General features: G+C 40.3%; 1 protein-coding gene across 1 annotated transcript in view; it reads right to left on the bottom strand.

Annotated features, from left to right (window-relative positions):
* Positions 1 to 4,800: 4,800 nt before the first annotated feature.
* TACC1 (transforming acidic coiled-coil containing protein 1) overlaps positions 4,801 to 22,696 on the bottom strand; it is a 105,256-nt gene continuing 87,360 nt past the window's right edge. Inside the window, exons 8-14 of the mRNA XM_042783664.1 lie at positions 17,510 to 17,635; positions 14,604 to 14,680; positions 12,489 to 12,532; positions 10,188 to 10,348; positions 8,701 to 8,807; positions 6,426 to 6,546; positions 4,801 to 4,869 (exon numbers count right to left, since the gene is read on the bottom strand). Coding sequence (XP_042639598.1) covers positions 4,801 to 4,869; positions 6,426 to 6,546; positions 8,701 to 8,807; positions 10,188 to 10,348; positions 12,489 to 12,532; positions 14,604 to 14,680; positions 17,510 to 17,635 — 705 coding nt within the window. The remainder of the gene's footprint in view (positions 4,870 to 6,425; positions 6,547 to 8,700; positions 8,808 to 10,187; positions 10,349 to 12,488; positions 12,533 to 14,603; positions 14,681 to 17,509; positions 17,636 to 22,696) is intronic.

Here is a 22,696-nt window from a genome sequence, read left to right as displayed (position 1 = left end):
CTACATTGTAAAATGAAGTCTTAATTACCCTCTAAATTTATCTTTTCCTGTTATGCAGCCCACAAAATTCCCTGCCAATCCCCCTACTCCTTTAAGGGAAGAGTTGGTCTGGCCAGTATTGAAAAAGTTCTTCCAGGTATTAGCCTAGAAGAAACAAAAAACGTCAACTGTTTTCTGTGGACTATTCTACAATGTTTACACAGTTCTGGCTTACCCCGTGTCCTTGAACAAGTCAGAAACCAGGGATGACTTAAGTTCTTATGACTTGAAAAATGTCAGGCAGACAACTAGTCTCTGAGCAAACTCAAGGAGCACTCAACTAAAAACTTTGTTTGCACAGACGCAAAGGCATGGAAATTTATACGGCAAGGTCTGAATTCCAGAGTTTGTTTATTTTGAATTACACACCCAACCGAATGCATAAAACCCCACAAAATGATTGCAGCAGAAATGTCATCTCTCCTATTTTCAGGCTGAAATATGGAGTACATAAGAGCAAGGCTGCCATATATTTCCATAGTCATAGACTTACAACTGAGGGAAAAACCACACACACACCCAAATCTAACAGTGGTAAACAATTTTTATTCAGGCAATGAAACATGGAAAAAATATATTAGTAATCATTATAATAATTTCATTTGTGTGAGTGTAACTTTTACAAATATTTACCTGACATATAAAAAAGGAAATTATTGTGCATATAAAACTTATGCAGATGATTACTCCACACAACAGTCCCGACAGCAGCAGTCAACGTGGTGCCCATTCTGGACCAGGGGCTTCTCACACACCTCATGGCACTCGTGGGGACGCAGGGGAAGCAGATGTGCAATTCACGTTACTTATTGGCACATTAGTACATATGGACATCTAGTGGCAAATACACACTTGCTAACAGCAACACTTGAAAGTTTACTGCTACCTCTGAGAATGAAAAAAATGCCTGGATTCCATTCCAGTGGGGGTGAAGAAGCGAGGCTGAAGCTGTGGGTGTGGTAACCTCCGGATTGCCCTGTACCTGAACTGCGGGTTGTTTCAGAGTTCACATTTTTGTAAGACCATTTGAAAATGATTCATAAATGCATAATACTGGTTAGCAGTATTACTTGGAAATACTTTTTGGAGTGTATTTCAGATGCCACGGAAAGGCAGAGTTGGAAAGTGGCATCTTTATAGCTCTAAAATGAAGAGTGAATACAGGGAAGGGTCAGACCACACCTTTGCTCCAAGCCTGGCTTTCTTCATGTGAGTTAAAGCATTATACAGACTGCCACAGGCCAGCATCACACGCAACATCTCCACATTAGAACTATAACCAGAATATATATATATATATATGTATATATATATATATAATAGCTATAACCATAATATAGTTAATAAAGTCATTCCTTAGGAATCTTGTTTGTCCAAATCTAACTGCATGCTAAGAGGCACAGAAACGGGATTGCATTGGGACAAAAAAACTACAAAAAGTGCAATCTTTAGTCTCCAGGATGCAAGCTCTGGCACTAGGGAATGGGTCTTCACTGGAGAATGCTGCCATGGACACTGGCTTCCAGAGAAGATCCTCTGAGAGAAGAGTCTATTAGAGCAGTTCCTTCACCCTTTACTATCAGGGATACTCAAGGTTTGAATGGTGAATTTTTTTTTTTTTTTAAATTGGAGACTGGAAGTCAATCAAGCCTTCTGGACAGAAGTCTCCTTAAAATACTCTTATATGGCTGCTTTTAGGGGACAAGTCAGTTTATTCTCCCTGTTCATAGCTAGACAGAACTAATATAGAGTGGTGTAATAAATATCTAAGTATTTGTGTGAGTTGTACAACATCTGGGATGAGTAGAAAGGGTAACTGGCTGGAAAGAAAAGTCAACTTGAGCTATCCTCTAACAAGAAACACAAGCCTTCCCTTCACTTCCATACTATTCTGGAATGCTGCCGGATCCTCAGAGCTTTTCACCATCATGTGTTTCTGCACTTCCTAATTTGGCTGGGTCTGAAGAAGCTAGAGACCACGTGAGAAAACCAGGCTTCTCAATCATTCCAGAACAGTTTTACAGAACAAAAGGTTTGGGTAGGTCACGGGAATCAAGGAGCTTCTCCAAATAAAGGAAATCTCTGGCGGTCTGGCTGTAACAGACTACCTAGCTAACCAAACTACAAAGCGTTCAGTCTGCCTTACATCATATTCTCCACCTAAAATACAGTTAGATAAAGTCTAGTGATACTTTGGCTAAGTCAAAAACTAAAGAAATGCTTCTGGATTCAGAGTCTCAGCAAAATCACCTAATGCCCCCAAACCACTTCCTAAGGCTGCAGCTTCCTCATGTTTTCCTTTTTCACTTTTGTCACAGGGTTATTATTGCTTAAGTAACATGTAATTTGGCCCCCGCATGTTTTGAAGCAAAACTTTAGACTACATTTGCACTCTTCAGAGTTCCGAAAGTTTTTTTTTTTTTTTTGCTTACCTGATTTGCCAGCTGTACAAAGCTATATTTTTGCTCTTTTTGGAAAGCATCCATCTATTAAATTAAAATTAAGAACATCTTCATGTAATGATCAAGACTGAAAGGCCAGTGGCAAATATGCCTTAACAAGGACCCTTTTGTATTGCTTGTCAGCAATGTCATCCCCTAAAGTCTAGTTTTTAAGAGTATCTTCTACCAATGTGCTAGGAAAGGATTGTCGTCACTTGTGTTATAACACATAGCTACCTTTTTATACATAATAAGCCTGAAAAGAAGAAAAAAAAACCTATGGATTTATAATGGAGACCATAAAAAGCCTTTTATGGTTAAAACAGATCAACAGAAAACAAGTAAACATGGTTATGTCTCCAAAACACAGCAGCAAAAAGTATAAGCAATGTTTCTGCAGAAAGGTAATTTCCCTAGTAGTGAGGACCATGGCTGAAAGAGGAAATTGGTTATACCAATAGGAGACACTTGTATCTGACATTACAACTATCAGTACAGCATTCACATTAAGCCACAGTAACTGCTTTCAAAGCCCAAATGATTGTCAAGTCACTTCTCCAACCAAAGAAAATGTCTGTTGTTCTTTTTTTATACAAAATGTTAAGACAACAGGCTTTTAAACACAGCCTAATCACCAATCATGATAAATGCATATTGGTAAAACGTAACTTCTGGCTTTAAAAGACATTGACTTTCCTGTGGCTAAAGATCGCACCCATGTGAACAGTACACTGCTAAGGAAAAAGTCATTCTTTAAGATTTATAAAGGTTCTCTACTAGGCACAATTAATTGCTGAAGTTGGATCATGCAATAATTTCACAAGAAAAGGAAGAAAACTTACACTGTTATACTGAATATAGTGCATAACACCATGAAGATTTTCAGGGTGTAAGATTAAGACAAGAGAGTGCTTTAAAACACTTGCATGGATTTGGTTTCACCTATCAAGTGGAAGGGAATTCACTGGTATTGCATGGAAAACTGTTTTTGGGGTCAATGTCCCCACCATTCTGAACTGAGTCCAGTAAGAGCTTGAAGAACTTGGTTTTGTGAGTATGGACCTTCTCCCTGGACCCTTCTCTTCCAGAATTCAAGTTATTCCTGTTTAAAGATATTAAAACACACTGATTTTTGGAGTAGTTCACATGATGTTTACTGCCTGTTTTGTTAAAAGTTCTACTATTTTAAGTTTTAAAGAATTTTTTGCTTTTTAAGAAACATTTGAAGACAATTCATCATACTCGTGTAGGGGAGAATAAAACTGATAATTGTTTCTCTACCTTGTAATTGCGATTGAGCAGTTACCTTTTAATTAAACAAGATCATCTAAACCTTTTGTAAGTAGATTTTCTATGGATATTTCAAATAGTAAACTACTAAAGATTAAATGGTGATTTCTGTTTCAACAAATGGAAGCAGAGGAGACACATGGCTGTAGACGGACTGGCCAAACCCCAGCTTTAGGGAGTCCCCTGGTTTTCATGCAGAAAGCAGACACTCCTTTCAGCTGGCGACTCATCCCAAAAGAGCCAAACCTGTCAAAACTAAGGAGCATCCAAATACCAGGGCAACAAAACATGGCAAGGAGTCTTTTCCAGACATGTACGAAACATGAGTCTGGACCTATGAGTCATAAAAGACACAAGGCTGGGGTCTTTACATCTTTAATCTCCCAAATTCTTAAGCTGGCATTCTGAAGGACTCTTATTTCAAAACAGGGTTTTATATGTATGGGGACATGTTCTTTTGCAAAGAAATTTTTGACTATGCTCCAGAGAAAATAAAGAGCAGCATGTAGAAATGTGTATGTGTAGATGGGTAGGTAGGATCCTTTTCGTTATAAACTTGAGGTAACAATAAGCCAAATTATCTCCTCAAATAAAACACGGATGTTGAAAATTAAATTCAAAAGATTAAATAATAGGTCACACACCAAAAAACCAAGGGTAGTGGGGAAAGGAGATGACTCCAAACAGTAGTCACAAAGCCACAAATTTAACACACTTGGGAAATTAAAAATGACTGTAAAACAGACTAAAGACAGAGAAGTTGCAAACCCTAACTCAGCAGCATGTGGAACTGAGCTTCACGACGAGAGCTGTGAGACCGTCGGCCCCCCTCCTTTCCTGACTGTGTAGGACCCTAGGGTTTCTTCCAGGCTGTCACACTGGCAGCAAAGCGGGACAGGCAGCAGGAGGCATGTGCTTTTTTTCAGTTTTTTTTCTTCTGCAAAGGGGCAATTATTCCTGGATAAGGCAAGATATTTGTGGTCACGAGGGAAGCAGCCGAATGCAGATCTGCTGGAGTAATGGGGGAAACTCAGTCGGTCTTTCCCAGCTTTGCAATCAGCTCATCACAGATTTTTGTCAATTCTTCGATCTCTTGGTTCTGAAAGATAAATGATGCCCTTATGCAGGCCCCTCTGTCTTCTGAAATCAAGGCATTTATAGCTTAAACAGTGCCAAGGATGGCTCTACCCATCTTTACTCAGTGGTTCTCACCCTCACTCATCATGCTTTTGGTTGTTGTGGAGTTGATTCTGATTCATGGTGATCCCATGTGTGCAGAGTAGAACTGCTTCATGGGGCCAAAGGTTGTGGCCTTTCAGAAGCAGATCACAGGTCTGTCTTTCGAGGTGCCTCTGGGTGAGTTTGAACTGTCAACCTTCTGGCTAGTCATTAAGCATGTAACCATTTGTACCACCCAAGGGCTCCTTCAACACATGCTAGAACCCCCTTAGGGAAATGAAAGCTAAAAGGCTTCTCCCCTGGGAAATGTGCATATACTTACAAAACTATGCATAAATTGAGTAGGGATGAATGTGGTCACCAAACCTCTGAAACCTGTCCATGGGCCTCTTAGTTCCCAACCTCCTTGTTATTACAGGAATTACCTGCGAGTGCCTGCTAAAAATCAAAAGTACCTGGGACTTACTCAGTGTATCAGCATCTCCAGGGACCCAGGATTCTGAAGTCTTACTGAGTATCCCAGGGAGTTATCAGACCCTGTAAGAAAAACCTCTCCAAAAAAAAAACAAACCCAAACCCACTGCCATCGAGTTGATTCTGATTCATAGTGACCCCCTTTGGGTTTCTGAGATGGTAAATCTTTACGGAAGTAGATCGCCTAGTCTTCCTTCCATGGAGTGGCTGTTGGGTTTGAACCACCAACCTTCTGGTTAGCAGTCAAATACCTTAGGCACTACACCACCAGGGCTCCAAGAATAAACCCTGATTTAGGTGAATGGATGTCACAGGCATTAGTACCTAATTAGACACATGGCAAGAAAAACAATAGGGACTGAGCATCAGTGAGAAAAAACTGCTACCACTGTTTTTCATTTATCTACAGCAGAGTTTCTCAGCCATGGCACTATTAATTAGCATTTTGAGCCAAGTAAGGCTTCACTGAGGGGAGCCTGTGCATGGTAGGATATTCAGCAGCACCCCTTGCCTCTACCCAGTAGATGACAGTAGCATCTTCTAGTCATGACAGCCAAATAAAAACATCTCCAGACAGCACCAAATGTCCCCTGGGAGGCAAAATTGCCCTGACTGAGAACCTCTGATCTACAGCACGGAAGGAGGAAGATGGCAGCTCTGTCCATTACATTAAAACAAAAAGTGAAGGGAAAATAACTGGCCTCATGACTCCAACTAAGAAATGTCTGCTTCTGAGCTTCAGTAAAATACAACTTCCTCTTTGGAGATGAACTGCCTACAAGTAATTCCCATATAATATGCCAGGAAGTTTAATGGGCTTGCCTTTAGAGAGCAAAGGGGCGGTCATCTTGTTAGTTTCCAAAGAAGAAGGACTGAAGCATCTGAACCGAAAGGCCACATTCATCCAGGTCCATTATAAGCTAAATATACCAAGCACCAATGGGAGCGCCCGCTGAGGAGGAACCGTCTCTGTTGTTGTCCCTACCAAACCCCTTTCTGTACCTTCTGCTGCAGGGCCCTTTCCAGGGACTCCACCTTCATTTGCTCTTTCCGGAGCCCAGCATGGAGAGCGGCACTCTCAGCCTTTGCTTTTGTTCGAACCTGAGCAATCTCTTCATTGGCTCTGTTTATGGCGTTTTGTTTGGAGAATAAAGGGACAAAAAGTACGTGGTTAGCCATCAGATACAGTTAAAGAGTCAGGATACTAATCGCTGACAGCCATGACACATGGACCTAAAAGAACAGACTTAATGACAGGAAGGAAAATAGGAATCAATGATTTAAGTATCTAAATAAATCAATTTTGATTTATACATCTTTAATCTATACAGAATTTCTGGGGAAATTTCATGTATCAATCAACAGTAAAATCAATGTGAAGGGCCATAATATGCATTACAATTCTTATTTCAGTAGAAAATGAAATAACAACATTTTCTGTAACAATTTTAGATTTTTTTTTTTTTTTAAAAAAACCTCAATAGCAGGCAGGATTATATAGATTGTTGCAGCTACAGAGTCAAGACACAATCTGTTGACATCTGTAAGACATAAACTTAAGGGAAACGATTTTATTAATGAGATGCTAAAACAAAATGTTAAAAACTTAAGTGTCAGCTGATAAACAACCAATTAACTAATGAAAGGATGCTAAAACCTCATTAGGAATTATAGGCATGCAAATTAAAACTCTAAAGCTTTTTTGAACTTATTGGCAAAAATTAACAAGGATGATCTTGATCTGAGTTGGCAGAAACACAGGGAAACAAGCAGTCTCACAAGTTGATGGTACGGATGAAAACTGATACCGTCTTTGTGGAAAGCAACGTCGTAGTAACTAGTCAGAAATTTCACTAGCATTATTTGACACAGAAATACATGTGAAACTACCTAAATGCTCATCAATAAAGGAATGGTATAGTCCTACACTCTGTTTTAAAAAACTGACTGAACCATCTGTTCTGACATGGAAAGATGGCCATGATATACTGTTAAATGAAAAAGGAAATTTATGTAGTATGACTTCAATATTATATTTTGGAAAAAAGTCCTGAACTGTTTTGAATAGTATTTGTAAAGGCACAAAGAAAAGACTGGAAGGATATATAGTCAACCTTTAATAGCAGTATTTCTGGGAAGTGAGAATGGGAAATGGGAACTTAAAAGTTTTTAGAAATAGGAAAAGAGCAAAATGTGTAAGTACGTATTACTTTCTGGTTGAAAAAATAAAATTGGATGCATCCTTCACACCATTCTCTGGGAAAAATTCCAAATGTATTGGATGTTAATGTTAAAAAAAATGAAGCCCTAAAAGTCCTGGAAGGAAAACAAGGGAGTTTATTTTATACCCACCCTGGGAAAGATCTTTGTTACTATGACAGGAAATCTAGAAGCTCTAAATATGTAAAATGACAATAAGAAAATGGGTGTAGAATATGTATAGCCACTCATAGTAAGACAAGCATCTGAAAAAAGAGCTGCTAAAACATGCTCAATCTCACTTATAAGATAAATACAAATCAAAACTACACTGAGACACCATTTTCACCTACTACAGTGGCAGAAACCAAAAACGTGACCTGTTGACAGAGCACTAGGGAAAACAGGTGCTCTCATGTATTGCAGGTAAGAACACAAATTGGTATTAGTCTAATGGGGGCAATTTTAGAATATTTCTCATATTCTAATTCTATAATTCTATAAGTTTATATATCCTTTGGCCCAGCAATTAATTTTCTAGGTAGTATTACACAGATAACTTACATGCATGCAAAATGATCACTAGACAAGGTTATGTATTACAGCATTACTTACAACCACAAAAGATTTTAAATAACCTAAATGTCCAGCAGGAGGGGACTGGTTAAATAAATAGGATCCATTCCAACAGTGGAATACTATGCAGCTATTTAAAAAAAAAAAAGAGGAAGTTCTTGATATAGAAAGATCACCAAAATAGACTGCTAGGTGAAACAATATGCTATCATCTGTATAAAAAAAGAGATGGTAAACAGAAATTAACAATAGTGATTACATGGGGTGGTGGATGAGATAGGAATCCAGAGGAAAGAGGACAAGGGTGGGAAGGAGACACTGTATGTACCTTTGTATAGTTTTTAATATTTGAATGCTGTGAAGATGTTACCTATTCAATGAAGTTAAATAAAACACACATACAAATGCAACCCAGAGCTGCAAAACAGTGAATGTTATGGCCTCTGTCATTAAATATTCCTATAGCATCTTAAGAGTGAAATTCTTATTTCCAAGCTCTTACTTGTCTAGTTTCTCTTCTGCATGAATTTTCAGGGCCTGATAGCGTTGTTCCTCTTGTTTCACTCTGGCTAAGTAGTCCTGAGCACATTTTTTCAAGGCTTCTTCATTCTGTTCCAAAATGATTATTTAAAATAAAAGTGGTCATTTTGTTTTTCATCTACTAGTAACAGACCACGTGTCAGAGTTTTCATTTTTTTAAATGAGAAAATCTAACTAATTCAGATGGCTTTCATTCATACTCCACAGTAATCTGACAGGCACACAAAATTCTCACTGAAGAAGCTCTAGCTAACTAATTTTCAATATCATGCAGTAAGGTTCAGTATGTCAATATTTTACTTTTTCAAAAGTTTTTTTATGGTGGTAAAATATATTACAGTCAGTCCTCCATATCCACAGATTTTGTGTTGTGGATTCAGCCAACAGTAGATTGAAAATATTTGAGAAAAAAACAAAAGCAATGAAGTGGTCAAAGCAACCCTTCAAAGTCTAAAATGGAGCAGAAAGTACTATTACATGCATTTACACTGTATTTGCTATTATAAGTAATCTAGAGACGATTTACAGTGTATGTGAGGATATGCCTAGGATATATGAAAATACTTTATGCCATTATATGAAAGAGACTTCAGTATCTGTGAATTTTAATATCAGTTGGTGGTCCTGGAACCAACCCCTCCCAGATACTGAGGGGTGACTGTAACAATAATTTTTAAGTATACAAACTCAAAACCAATCCAAACTCACTGCCATCGAGTCGATTCCAACTCATAGCAACCCCCATCGGGTTTCTAAGGCTATAAATCTTTATGGAAGTAGACTGCTCCATCTTCCTTCTGTGCAGCAGGTGGTAGATTTGAATTGCTGACCTTCTTCTGATTAGCAGCCAAATGTCTTATCTACTACGCCACCAGAAACCAAAACCAAAAAAACAAACTCACTGCCCTTGAGTCGATTTTGACTCACAGCGACCCCCTTTGGGTTTCCGAGGCAGTAAATCTTTACAGAAGTAGATTGCCCAGTCTTCCTTCAGTGGAGTGGCTGATGGGTTTGAACAGCCAACCCTCTGATTAGCAGTCAAATGCCTTAGGTGCTATGCCCCCAGAGCTCCTTTCTTCTAGAACATGCGGCTTGACTTTCTCAGTAATATTTCTCCTAATACTGAACTGGTGAATTATCAAAAAGAACATTTTTAGAATTCTCCTAAGGTCTGAGAGTTCCAGTTCTTACACTGGCATGGGTTTATTGGCATGTGACTCAGCAGAGGAATACCTGCTGTCCAGTAAGCCAGATGCCTAAACAACCACAGAAAGGAGGGAAGCAAACAAACAAACAACAAAACTCCAGTCTCATTAGAATAGAAGATGCAAAGCTAACAGAGGTTCTAAGCCTCAATTTAAAAAACAAGCCATACCTTTGGCATATGTTTGAAGAACCATTACCAAGAAAAGACACTAGCAAGAAGAGAGAAGGAAAAAGACACACCACCTTCTTGAACCCTTCCAAGACTCCTTTCAGGTTCTCGTATCTCCTGAAAAGATCAGAAAGGGACCTTTCCACAGAGTTAAGGTCTGCCAGGGCCTGCTCCTTCTCCATGGTCAGTTGCTGGAAGCTCTTCTGAGAGGTCATATTTGTCCTTTGCTCATCTTCTGGAATCAGGAGTGAAAAGTAACAACATATTTACTGAACAAATAGTCAACAGCTGCCCTCCACAAGCTAAGCACTGTTCTCAGTGGTTCTTCTTCTCAACAGTTAAATTCTAGTCAGTAATATTGAGAAAAAAAAAAAAAAAAAAAAGCAGGGCAAAAGGGGTAGGAGTTACTGTTTTATATGGAGTGATCTCCCTCAGTGGCAGATGTGAGCAGAGACCCAAGAGATCTGAGGGCAGGAGCCATGTAGCCATTTGAGAGAAGACTTATTACAAAGAGAGGGAATTAAACCAAAAAACAAACCAGCTGTGGTCAAGTTGATTCCGACTCATGGTGACCTCGTGTGTGCAGAGTAGAACTGCTTCATAGGGTTTTCAGGTGGTGACCTTTTGGAAGCAGGTCACCAAGCCTTTCTTCCAAGGCACTTCTGGGTGGGTTCAAAGTGCCAACCTTTCAGTTGGTAGTTAATCACTTAACCATTGCACCACCCAGACGCTCCTAGAGAAGGAACAGCTGTGGTAAAAGGCCTGGGGCAGGAAGGCATTTGGTGATGAGAGCAGCAGAGAATATCAGAAGGGTTGAAGTGCAGAAAGACCAGATTTTATTTTAGGGAATCAATCCTTATAATATAAGCTAGAAATGGCTCTAAATTCAATGCAGTAGGATCTCCTACCGTCATTTGATAAAAATGACAATGGGTCTAATGTAGGGAAAGGGCCACTTGCAGTGGAATAAGGAGCAAGCCTGTAGAATCGATTCTGACTCAGTGACTGGACAAGACAGAGTAGAACTGCCTCACAGTACTTCCAGGGCTGAAAATCTTTGTGTAAGCAGACAGCCACATCTTTCTCCTGCACAGTGGCTAGTGGGTTCAAACTGTCAACCTTTCAGTTAGCAGTCACACATTTAACCACTGCACCAACAGGGCTCCTTAAGGTTTGGGACACTGCACTACAAAGGAATCCCACCCCAGGCGTATTAATGATATGGTGAAGCCCTCCAATTCTGGGTACTGGATGTAGGGCTTTTTACAGAATTGAAGTGTCTACCATCTTCTGAAATGAATAGACACTCAAGCTGAACAGAGGTAGGAGGGTGACTGGGCTTATACCTATGAATATATACAGGTTTGAGAGAGGGTATTTCTACATATGTATTCACATGTGCTGCAAATATATCTGTGAATACAGTAGAGCAGACAGGGAGCAAAGCTATGCAAACCTCTTAGTCATAACCAAACACCCTGAGGGAATGAGTCACTGGGCCCGGGACCATACTCTCAGGGGACATGAAGATCAACTGGGATAACTCAGTCCACAAACATAACGTTCTCCACATCCTACTCTGGTGAGTGGCAACTGGGGTCTTAAAAGCTTGTGAGCAACCATCTAATAAAGGACAGCTATTGGTCTCTCTCTGTCTGGAGCAAGGAAGAGTGAAGAAAATCAAAGATGCAAGGAAACAATTAGTTCAAAGGTCTAATTAACAGACCACATGGAACCCAACCTCCACAACCCTGAGACCAGAAGAACAAGCAGATGATCTCCAGCTACTACTGCTCACTACTCTGAAAGGGATCACAACAGAAGGGACCAGGTAGAGTGGGAGAAAAATGTGGAACAAAACTCAAAATTATAAAAATGACAAGGCTTACCAGTTTGATAGAAACTGGTGGAACCCCTGAGGCTACAGCCTTTAGACACCCTTGAACTCAGGAAATGAACTCACCCCCACGGCTCAACTTTCAGCTCAATGATAGACAGGGCTATATGGTGAACAATAATACCAGGAAGGTATGCACTCATCAGAAGAATCAAGCATATGAGGTAAAAAGGGTAGCACTTGCCCAGGGATATAGGTAAGAAGGCAGGAAGGAATAGGAATGAAGGATGAAGAGAAACGTAAACCCAGGGAGGAAGTGGGAAGAAGAGTGCTGTTACATTGCAGGGATGCAATGAATGACACAAAACGTGTATGAATTGTTTAGTGTTCTGTAAATTTTCACCCAAATCACAATAAAAAAAAATAATAAAATGAACCCAGTTATCTACATGACAAACAATTTTAAGTTTGCACAGTGATCTGAAAATCATTCATTGAATTCTATGGCTAGAATCCAAGATACAAATCTTCTCCTTACCAATCATTTGGGCAATGGTCTTCTCATATTCAGCCACAATTTTCCTAAATAAGGGGAACAAAATAATTTATCATCAGATAAGAATTTTCAAATAATGGAAGATGGAGAAAAGCTGCTCCAAACAATTAAACTCATGAACATACACTGACAACCCACATTTATATAACCCATTTATATCTGCTTTGTGGTTCTCTTTTTCAATATTAAGATTTATGAAAGTCCAAAAAAGTATTTCTTAAGATTTTTCATTTAACAAGCTTTCTATTCTATTTATAGAAACAACTGCCTTCACTTTTCTTTTCTGCCTATTTGAGAATTTCAAGGCAACATACTAGTTACTAAATTAATCTCTCATAAACTAATGAAATTTGGGGGGGACCTGAACAATCAGATCTGACTTGAGGCTTTCTTGGCCTCGAATCACCCTTTCAGGCACTCCATTCCCTCTGATTCCCTTATAAGTTTTATTTTGCTCTCCTAAGGAGCTCTGGTAGCTTAGTGCCGAAGGCACTTGACCGCTAACTAGAAGGCTGGCAGTTCAAACCCATCAGCCACTCCTCGGAAGGAAGATGGGGCAATCTACTTCTGTAGTGATACTGCCTCGGAAACCCAAGGGGGGTCGCTATGAGTTGGGTCCGACTCGATGGCACATAACAACAACAACCATTCTGAAAATATTTCACTTATTTAGAGACTGTAAAGCTCACCCCCCTCATATTAACTTCTCTCTTGGTGAAGTGAAGCAATGGTGTTCTGACCCTGTCCAGTGCCCTGGGCTATTCTCTGTGATCCTTTGAAGGAGAAATGAACACCTGTCCCCAGGCCTCTCTTGTGGTACCTGTCACTTTTTACACAGCATCCAACAAGGAGACCCTTATGATGTGTACTGTGAGCTCCCTATGGCCATGAGCTACCCCCTCACTCTCCACCAACCCAGCACAGAGCTAGCTCTACACCAGTAAACACTCAGTAAATTACTAAGAGTCAAAAATAAGAGTGGGCATATTTTAAATGTTTCTTAATCACTCAAGTGCTGACTATACAGTGGATGAATCATTAACATTCTTTTTTTCTTCTCTTCTTTGACATTATATTTAACTATTTCATGGCTCATAACTCTCTAAGGAGTGAACAGGAAAAACAACAAGTTATCAATTTAAGGTCAGTCAATTCTGTTTCTTGTTAACATGATTTTTAAAATCTTTCTGATGGATATGGAATTTGAAGCTACTATTACTCTTATAAGGGAGCTCTGGTGGTGTAATGGTTAGGGCACTTGGCTGCTAACTGAAAGGTTGATGGTATGAACCCATGAGCTGCTCCATGGAAGAAAGATGAGCTATTCAGCTTCCATAGAGATCCCCAATGGGGGTCGCTATGAGTCAGAATCAACTTGATGGCAGAAAAACTGGTTTGGTTTATCACTCTTAGGAAGATTTGGTGTTGCTGTGTGCTGTCACGTTGACTCCCACTCATAGTGCCTATACAGGACAAAGCAAAACTGCCCTGCAGAGTTTCCGAGGCTATCATTTTTATGGGACCAGATAGTCAAGTCTTTTCACTCACGCACCAGCTGGTGGGTTGGAACCACCCACTTTTCAGTTAGCAGCTGCACGCATAACTGCTACACCACCAGCATTCCTTTTCAGAAAAATTATATACCCTATGGGGCAATTCTACTCTGTCATATGGGGTTGCTATAAGTCAGAATTGACTCAATGGCAACTAACAACTACATCTAAAATTAATTTTTAAGAAAGTATTATAAATTTCATTTCCCCATAATAGAAGATACCAATAAATCATATTACTTTGCATTTCAAATAGACATTTTTGCATATATTTATGCCATTTTTTCAAAACACAAGAATTATATGGTTTCTGCTTACTTCTAATGTGCTAACCAACCCGAGATAAGCTATGGTATTTGAATATAGTACCTGCCAGCAACAACTCATGAAATGACATTATCAGTCACATAAAGCAAAGTGCAAAGAGCAGAGCCCTGAAGTTCTCAAGAGTTGGTTCTGCAGTAAACACTTCCATCATTTTATCTGTAGTAAACTGAATAGTGCATAAACGTACACTCCTGCTGCCCCAAACCTCAAGTCTAACCTCATCTCCAGGACTTCTTGTCGAGTCTCCTCATACTTTTTCTTCCATTCATTTGCTTCAAGCTCTTTAGTGATTATCTAGATTTTAAGAGAAACAAAGCCTGGTTAATTAATCTATTTTAACAGTTTAGATTTTAGATTAGAGACTGGAGACAATGTACAACCAGACCCATACTGAGGCATTCAATCTATATTAGGAATGTAAAACTTCAACAACTACATCTTATGTTATAAATATTTGGAAAAATGTACTTTTAGCCACATGTGATCCTGTAATGAAGCCATGACGGTAAAAGCAAGCATCTCCCAGGACAATTCCAAGAGGTATTTATAGGCTCTGTGAATTTTGGTTGGAATACATTTGTTTTATCTGTCTGTAAACAAGGTGTTTTAATAATTAGAGCATTTTTACAAATGCACATTAAATGAGATGAATGAGACTATACCCCAGATGCTGTAAAGTACAGGTAAAGAAAAGGACAAACCAGCAACATTTGTTTTCTAATCTGTACATTATCCACAAGGCCCTTAAAATAGAAGCAAATCCTAGAATGTCCCTAAGTATTGCCATTTAAAAGAAACCCTTAATAGGTCATTTAAAATTCATCTCAAACAGCAACAGTTCATTTTAACAATAGGTACATATGAAAAAAATTCATCACAACACAGACATGTCCACAATGACACAACTTCATACATATAAAAACTCAAGTTGGAAATAAAAACTGGTCTTATAAAATAAGCTGGACACATTAGACAATGGGAAACCTAATGTTCATTACAGTTGCTTTTTACAATTTGACTAAAGAGTAGAACTGATGTGCAAAGACAATGTCAGAAAAAAAAATGTGAACTATTGCAGTGATGGAATAGCCCTGGGGAGTCAACTGTATGGTTACTGTGAGCTCATGGGAAGAAGTGCCTACAGACCTATCTGCCTAGCAGAGACTCCCCTTAATCAAAGTCACATAATTATAGTTATTGCCAGAGCACCAATTTTATTTATGATGAGATAAAACTGCAATAAAATCGAAATGTGAGGGTTAAGATTTCTGACTGCTTGGTAAGTGATGGTTAATTTTCTGTGTCAAACTGGCTAAGTTATGGTTCCTAAGTGGTATGTCCAAATACTAGACTAGTTGCTGTTCTGTAATGTAATCCAATGTAATGTAATGTAGTCACCTTCCATCATATAATCTAGTATGATGTAATCAATCAGTCAATTGAAAGGGGAGTTCCTTAGGGTACGGTCTGCCTCCAGACTATAACTAAATATATTGTGGTAGAAATCTTTCTCTCAGCTCGGCACCCTTTATGTCACCCGACCTATGGATCTTGGGGCAAAGACTGCAGAGTCCTTACCCATGGATTTTGGACTTGCCAGCTCCTCACGGTCCCGTGAGTCAATCCCTTGAAATAAATCTCTCTCTGTATATAAATATATCTTACCGGTTGTGTTTCTCTAGAGAACCGTAAGACAACCTCAGACTCTATTTTCCCTGCAGGGCTTGGACTGGCCCTGCCAAAACTGCCATCATCCTACTGTTACTGTACCTCCCTGGCTATGGTTCCCTCCGATCCATCCATTCTTTATTTTGGTGCCTTTGATCCAGATCCCAGGAAACTAGAAGCTATTCTGTTTGCTTCCAGTAATAAGGTACATCTTTGCTTTGATATATTAGGAGTCCACTCAGTAAATCTCAGGAGGAAGATAATGTTATTTTTCTCATTTCCAAGACCTAAGGGGCTCTGGTAGCACAGTGGCTAAGACACTTGACTGCTAACCAGAAGGCTGGCAGTTCAAACCCATCAGCCACTCCTTTGAAGGAAGATGGGGCAATCTACTTCCGTAGTGATACTGCCTCGGAAACCCAAGGAGGGGTCGCTATGAGTTGGGTCCAACTCGATGGCACATAACAACAACAACAACAAGGGGCCTACTCACCATTGCTCCTAAGTACTGACAATTGGACTAGTTGACACCCCTCATTATCAACCAATGCTATTTTAAAAAGCTTCTAAAGACCTGTATCAGAGGTACACTCAGTGCCATTAAGTCAATTCTACCTCACAACAAGCCCCATTGGGTTTCCAAGGCTGTAAATCTTTATGGGAGGAGACTGTTCCATCTGTCTCCCATGGAGCAGCTGGTGGTTTTGAACCACCAACTTTCTGGTTAGCAGCCAGATACTTTACTACACCACTATAGCTCCTTTTCCTTATACTATAAAAATAGAATTGCTATACTTAAGGAAATTACCTTCTAGAAAACAGGTGGAATCATCAAGAAAAAGATAAACAAAATAAAATACAGACAGAAACACAACAGCAGAGAGTGCTAACTGATGAAGAGCCCAGAACAGTATCTTTGTATTTTTTAGTTCACCCAGGAAGGGCCCAGCAGTGATCTATGTTAAACAGAGGCTGTTCAAAAAGCACAACACTGTAGTTCAAGACGTGCACTGTTTAATTAAAGAACATGTGAAAGTAGGCAACAATTTTAATTACTGCAAGTCTAGAACTTAAGGAACTTTTAGGCATGAACATACATTCTCTGTCAAATGAAAGCACTGATTTAGTTATACATATGAGTAAACTTGGCAAAATTAGCTATTTGAAACTAAGATATTTAATCAGATATTTAAGACCAAATGACAAAGAAGAGTACAAAATCAAAGACTGTTTCAGAGTGTCAGCTTTTCCCTGGGCACCAGAACATCCTGACTTCAGCAGGAAGGCTGGGTTTTACAGGGAGCCCATTATACACACTAAACAAGTTGCAACAAGTTAAACAAGTAAGAACTTCCAGCCCAGGATAACTCAAGCCCACAGAGATGAAATCTGACTCTAGGCACAAGCACCTGACAAAGAAATGGAGCAATAAGCAGACAGAACAAGAAACTTTACCTCTTCTCTTATCAAGGTGAGCACAGCTGTCTTATCTGATTCACTGAGGCAGATGCCATCCAGGGGGCTCTCACCTCCACAGGCCACAGACACAGGTGCCTTCTCCACAAGGGGCTCCACCAGTCCCTGTGGAGAGCAGAGGTCACAGTTAATATTCCCAGACTTCAGCTTCTGAATCCTAAGTACCCTTCAATCACTTCCTCACTAGTAAGTTGATCACACCCTTTAAAAGCATGTGTGTTGGGGAGGGATCTAGTTACAGTATTATCTAAAGAAAAACTATTGTGATGATTATCAGGGTCGCCTTAGCTTCTGTTGAACAGATGGGCAGATGTTTTCTTCTTACCCAAAAGCTCAAGGAAGTATCACTGGAACGTACACGCAAAAAAATGTTATAACTGCAAATGTTTTCTTACATCTATATTTACACACACAACTCAGGAAGTTCACCAAAGAATCATATGCATAAAACAGAAAAGACTTCCATAGTTAATACCTCATTTTTCAGGTTTCTGGGAGTGATGGGTTCCATGTAAACAAATTGTCCAAAAAAAGTGGTGGCTGATCCTTTTAAGTACTGATGCTTTGTCTGTTTTTTTTTTTTTAGTCAGTTACTTTGTATAGACATCCTTCTACAGTGTTAATATTACTAACTTTCAGGCTAAGTTGGCAGACATGGCAAGTACAGCTGAACTCCTCCCCAACTCCTGGATGGTTCAGGGCCATCATGAACCAACTGCTCCAGAGTGATGTGCTGTGAGCCAGTGACATTTAGTGGGCACCATTATTTGCTCCTAAAAACAGTGGCCACATATATGTCAAAGTCTGTGCCTGCACTTCCGTTTTTGGCTCTTCCTGTTAAGTGTTTGGCTCTTGATCCTTGGCACAGTTAGCGGGCCCACTCCTGGCAGCCTTCACCTTTCGATGTGCTGATTCACTTCTCTCATAAACTCAGGTTCCAGAGCCACACTGGGTAACCATTCTGTTTTTCAGAAGAACATAGACTCCGTACTTTTTTCTTTCCTGAAAGGCATCTTTTGGGTTTATTTCCTCTCACCTATGAAACCAAATCTTTTTATAACTGTGTGATCTAAAAGTTTGGAGATATCCAAAATGCAGCTATGGTGACGTGGGAACAATCTCAGGGAGGCAAGGTTAAATGTGACTGTAACTGATCAATTGGTTATCGATCATAAGTAATCAACTCCATAGTACTGTGTTTGAATCAAGACTGAACAGGAAGTCCAAGGTCAGCTTAGTATGGTGGCTTTTAAACTTTTCAAGGTCACTACTGACTCACTCTGTGTCTAGAAAATGCTCAAAAACACCCACATAATTTTTGCATACAGCTTCATAGTCCCCATCCATGAATTTTATCCAAGGGCCCAATATAGGAATTCCTGGTTCAGAGCACGTTAAAGGGTAAAGGAAAGGGTCACATGCTGTAAGTGCCCAAATCCAGCAGCATTTGAGGCAGCCCACCACGCCAGCAGGGATCTGAGGGCCTCCAGACATTCTGTCTTGGGGTACATCTATCACTAGAGTCAGAAGCCACTTGCAGTGGGCAGCCTCTAAAATGACCCCCAGTGATTCCTGTGTCCAGGTATTAATCCTGGGTAATACCCTCCCCTGGGCTGTAGGCTGGAATTAGCAACTTGCTTCTAGAGAAGAGTGTGATAAGAGTAATGGGATGTCATTTAGAGATTAGGTTACAGAAAGACTTTGGCTTCATCTTGCTTACTCTCATTCACCTTCTAAGAGAAGCCAGCTGCGATGTTATGAGTGCTGTTGGAGTCTATTCTGATGCACAGTGACCCTGGATGACAGAGTAAGAACTGCCCCAGTTTCTTAGGCTGTAATCTTTACAGGAGTAGATCACCAAGTCTTTTCTCTGGTAGAATGGCTGGAGCATTCAAACTGCTGACCTTTGATTAGCAGGCAAACATGTAACCATTGAGCCACCAGCGCTCCTTATGTTGTGAGTAACTCTATGGAAAGGTCCACAGAGTAAGGAACTGATGTCTCTGCCAATAGCCAGTGATGAATAATCTGAGACCTGCTGGTATGGACTGAATTGTATTTCTCAGAAATTTATGTTGAAGTCCTAACCCCTGGTACCTGTGGAATGATCTTGTTTGAAATAGGGTCTTTGAAGTTATCAGTTAAAAGACGGTTACAGAGGAGTACACTTGATCCTAATCCCACCTGAGTGGTGCCCTTATAAAAGAGGAGAACAGACACAGAGAGGCAGAAAGCCAAGGAACACGTGGGGCTACCAGAAGCTGGGAGAGAACAGGGTCCTTCCAACATCCTGAATTTGTACTTCCAGCCTCCAGAACTATGAGACAATAAATTGCTGTCATTTTAAATCACTTTGTGGTATTCTGTTGCAGGAGCCCCTAAGACACTGAAGTATCTATTAATAGCCATGTGAGTGAGCTTGGAAAGGGATCTACTGCAGAGTGAGCCCAGAAAGGACTGCAGCCCCCTGGATCTCTTGATTGCAATTGTTGTAGTTACGGTTATGTGCCAGCTTGGCTGGGCCTGGTTCTGAGTGGCTGAGCAGGTAGATGTAGTTATCCCTCATGATGAGACTGGTCATCAACTCCATGGTGGAATCTGCTGTGAGCTTCTGAATAGCTGCCTTGGGGATGTGGTCTGCTTCTAGTATATAAGACTCTTTGAGAAAGGCCTGAGCTTTTTGGCACAGTAAGATCTTGCTGAGTCTCCATTCAGCAGCTTGTTATATTGACTGCTGACCTTGGACTGTTTCTGTACTTGCACTAGTGGCTTGCCATGTTGCTTGATAATCTTGGGACTGTGCCACTTTATTTGTTGACCTTGGGTTTGTCAGCCTCAGTGGCCAGTAGCTGCCTGAGTTAAGAGATGCCTCTAGCTCCAATGGGCCAGGAGCAAGAGGCAGAGCAGAAGCCCAAGGTCAAGGGGCCTTTACCCAGTCCTTAGAGCTGGCCCTTTGAATTCTGACATCTAGCCTCCAAAACTGTAAGAGAATACATTGCTGTTTGTTAAAGTCATCCACTTGTGGTGTGTCTGTTATACCAGCAGTAGAGAACCAAAACAGCAGTGTTGTGAGAGACCTTGAGTCAGAGGCACCCAGCTAAGCTGTGCCCAGATTCCTGACCCACAAAAACTCTGAAATAATACATGTTTGTTGCTTTAAGTTGCTGAGTCCTAGAGTAATTTGTGGGAGCTCTGGTAGCATAGTGCCTTAAGGCACTTGACTGCTAACCAGAAGGCTGGCAGCTCAAACCCACCAGCCGCTCCTCAGAAGGAAGGTTGGGCAATCTACTTCTGTAGTGATACCGCCTCGGAAACCCAAGAAGGGGTCGTTATGAGTTGGGGCCGACTCGATGGCACATAACAACAATAGAGTAATTTGTTACATAGCAACAGACAACCAATATATCCCTGGACATTTGAATCATCTCATTAACCTCCTGGGCTATGTTCTCATCAAGAAACTCTCTCTCATATTCTTGCTTCCCACATAACTTGGCTACAGGAAGATAATGCACTAAGTTAAGCTGACACATTTGGTCACTTGTGGTTACATTTCCAATCATAAATTAATACATTTTAATATCAGTCTTTTGTGGCTTTTCATCATTCTAGTCAGAATACCCAAATTGAATCAAGTCTAGGAAACAGCATCCCTATATTTCTCATGGTCATCATGTTAGCAAGAATTGGTAAATAAGTCCCCAAAACTCTTGTTATTGTTGTTGCTGTTGTTAGGTGCTGTTGAGTCAGTTCCAACTCATAGTGACCCTATCTACAACAGAATGAAACACTGCCTGTTCCTGCACCATCCTCACAATTGTTGCTGGGTTTGAGCCCATAGCTGTAGTCACTGTGTCAATCTCATTGAGGGTCTTCCTCTTTTTCGCTGACTCTCTACTTTTCCAAGCACGATGTCCTTCTCCAGGGCTTAGTCCTGCCTGGCAACATGTCCAAAGTATGTGAGATGAAGTCTCACCATCCCTGTTTCTAAGAAGCATTCTGGCTGTACTTCTTTCAAGACAGATTTGTTTGTTCTGGCAGTCCATGGTATATTTAATATTCTTCGCCAACACCATAATTTAAAGGCATCAATTTTTCTTTGATCTTCCTTATTCATTGCCCAGCTTTCGTATACTAAGAAAACTACTGAAAATACCATGGCTTGGGTAGGCATTAAAGTGGTATCTTTGCTTTTTAACACTTCAAAGAAGTCTTTTGTAGCAAATTTGCCCAATGCAATACATTGCTTCATCTCTTGACTGCTGCTTCCATGGGAGTTGACTGTGGATCCAAGTAAAACGAAATCCTTGACAACTTTAATCTTTTCTCCATTTAACATGATGTTGCTTATTAGTCCAGTTATCACTCATCCAGTTGTCAATCTGCTAGCTCACTTAGCAAAAGCATAATGTCAACTAATGTGGTATCTGGAAGACATAGCATCATTCTGAGTTGGAGGTGGAAATGAGACCCTGGATGGTAGGGAATGAGTCCAGGTGAGTGTGTGCTCTGCAGCCTGCAGTGCTCCCTGACCACACCCTCTGCCTGGCTACACGTCACAAGCCTCACCACTCTACAGCTCTTAGGAATAATGTATGCTGGGGTCAATTGTAATCACTTTTTCCAGTCCCCAAGGACTTAACTTTTTTACATTTCTTACTTCTTTATATTGTTTATCCAACAGACGAGAAAGCCTAGAGAAGCTACTATTACAAGAACTGGCCCTTCCATCTCTTCCTAGGCTGGGTATGTGTTTAATAAAGACTTGCTAAATCAATCAACCACACTCTTCCATTCTTCCAGTGTCATGTGAACTAATCTTTCTCTAGAGTCCCCAGGTGGTACAAATGGTTCATACGCTCAGCTGGTAACTGAAAGGTTGGAGGTTTGAGTCTAGTCAGAGATACCTTGGAAGAAAGGCCTGGTACTCTCTTTCTGAAAAGTCAGCCACTGAAAACTCTATGGAGCACAGTTCTTTCTACTCTGACACACAGGGGTTTTCTATGGGTGAGAGTCAACTCAATGGCAACTGGTAATCCTTCTCCAGGTCCCACAAAGCATTCAAAATTTAGGACCAATAAAGACTGATTTGTAGGCAGAACTCAATGGAGTCAGGGTTACAAATTTACAGTGAGCACAGATGCCACAAAGTTAATGATCTGTGCT

Source organism: Orycteropus afer, unplaced genomic scaffold (assembly GCF_000298275.1).
Source record: "Orycteropus afer afer isolate SDZICR_OR568_19922 unplaced genomic scaffold, OryAfe1.0 scaffold00024, whole genome shotgun sequence".
NCBI classification, from domain to species: domain Eukaryota; kingdom Metazoa; phylum Chordata; class Mammalia; order Tubulidentata; family Orycteropodidae; genus Orycteropus; species Orycteropus afer.
Note: the sequence above shows the minus strand (reverse complement) of the source record. Positions and strands in the feature narration are given on the sequence as shown.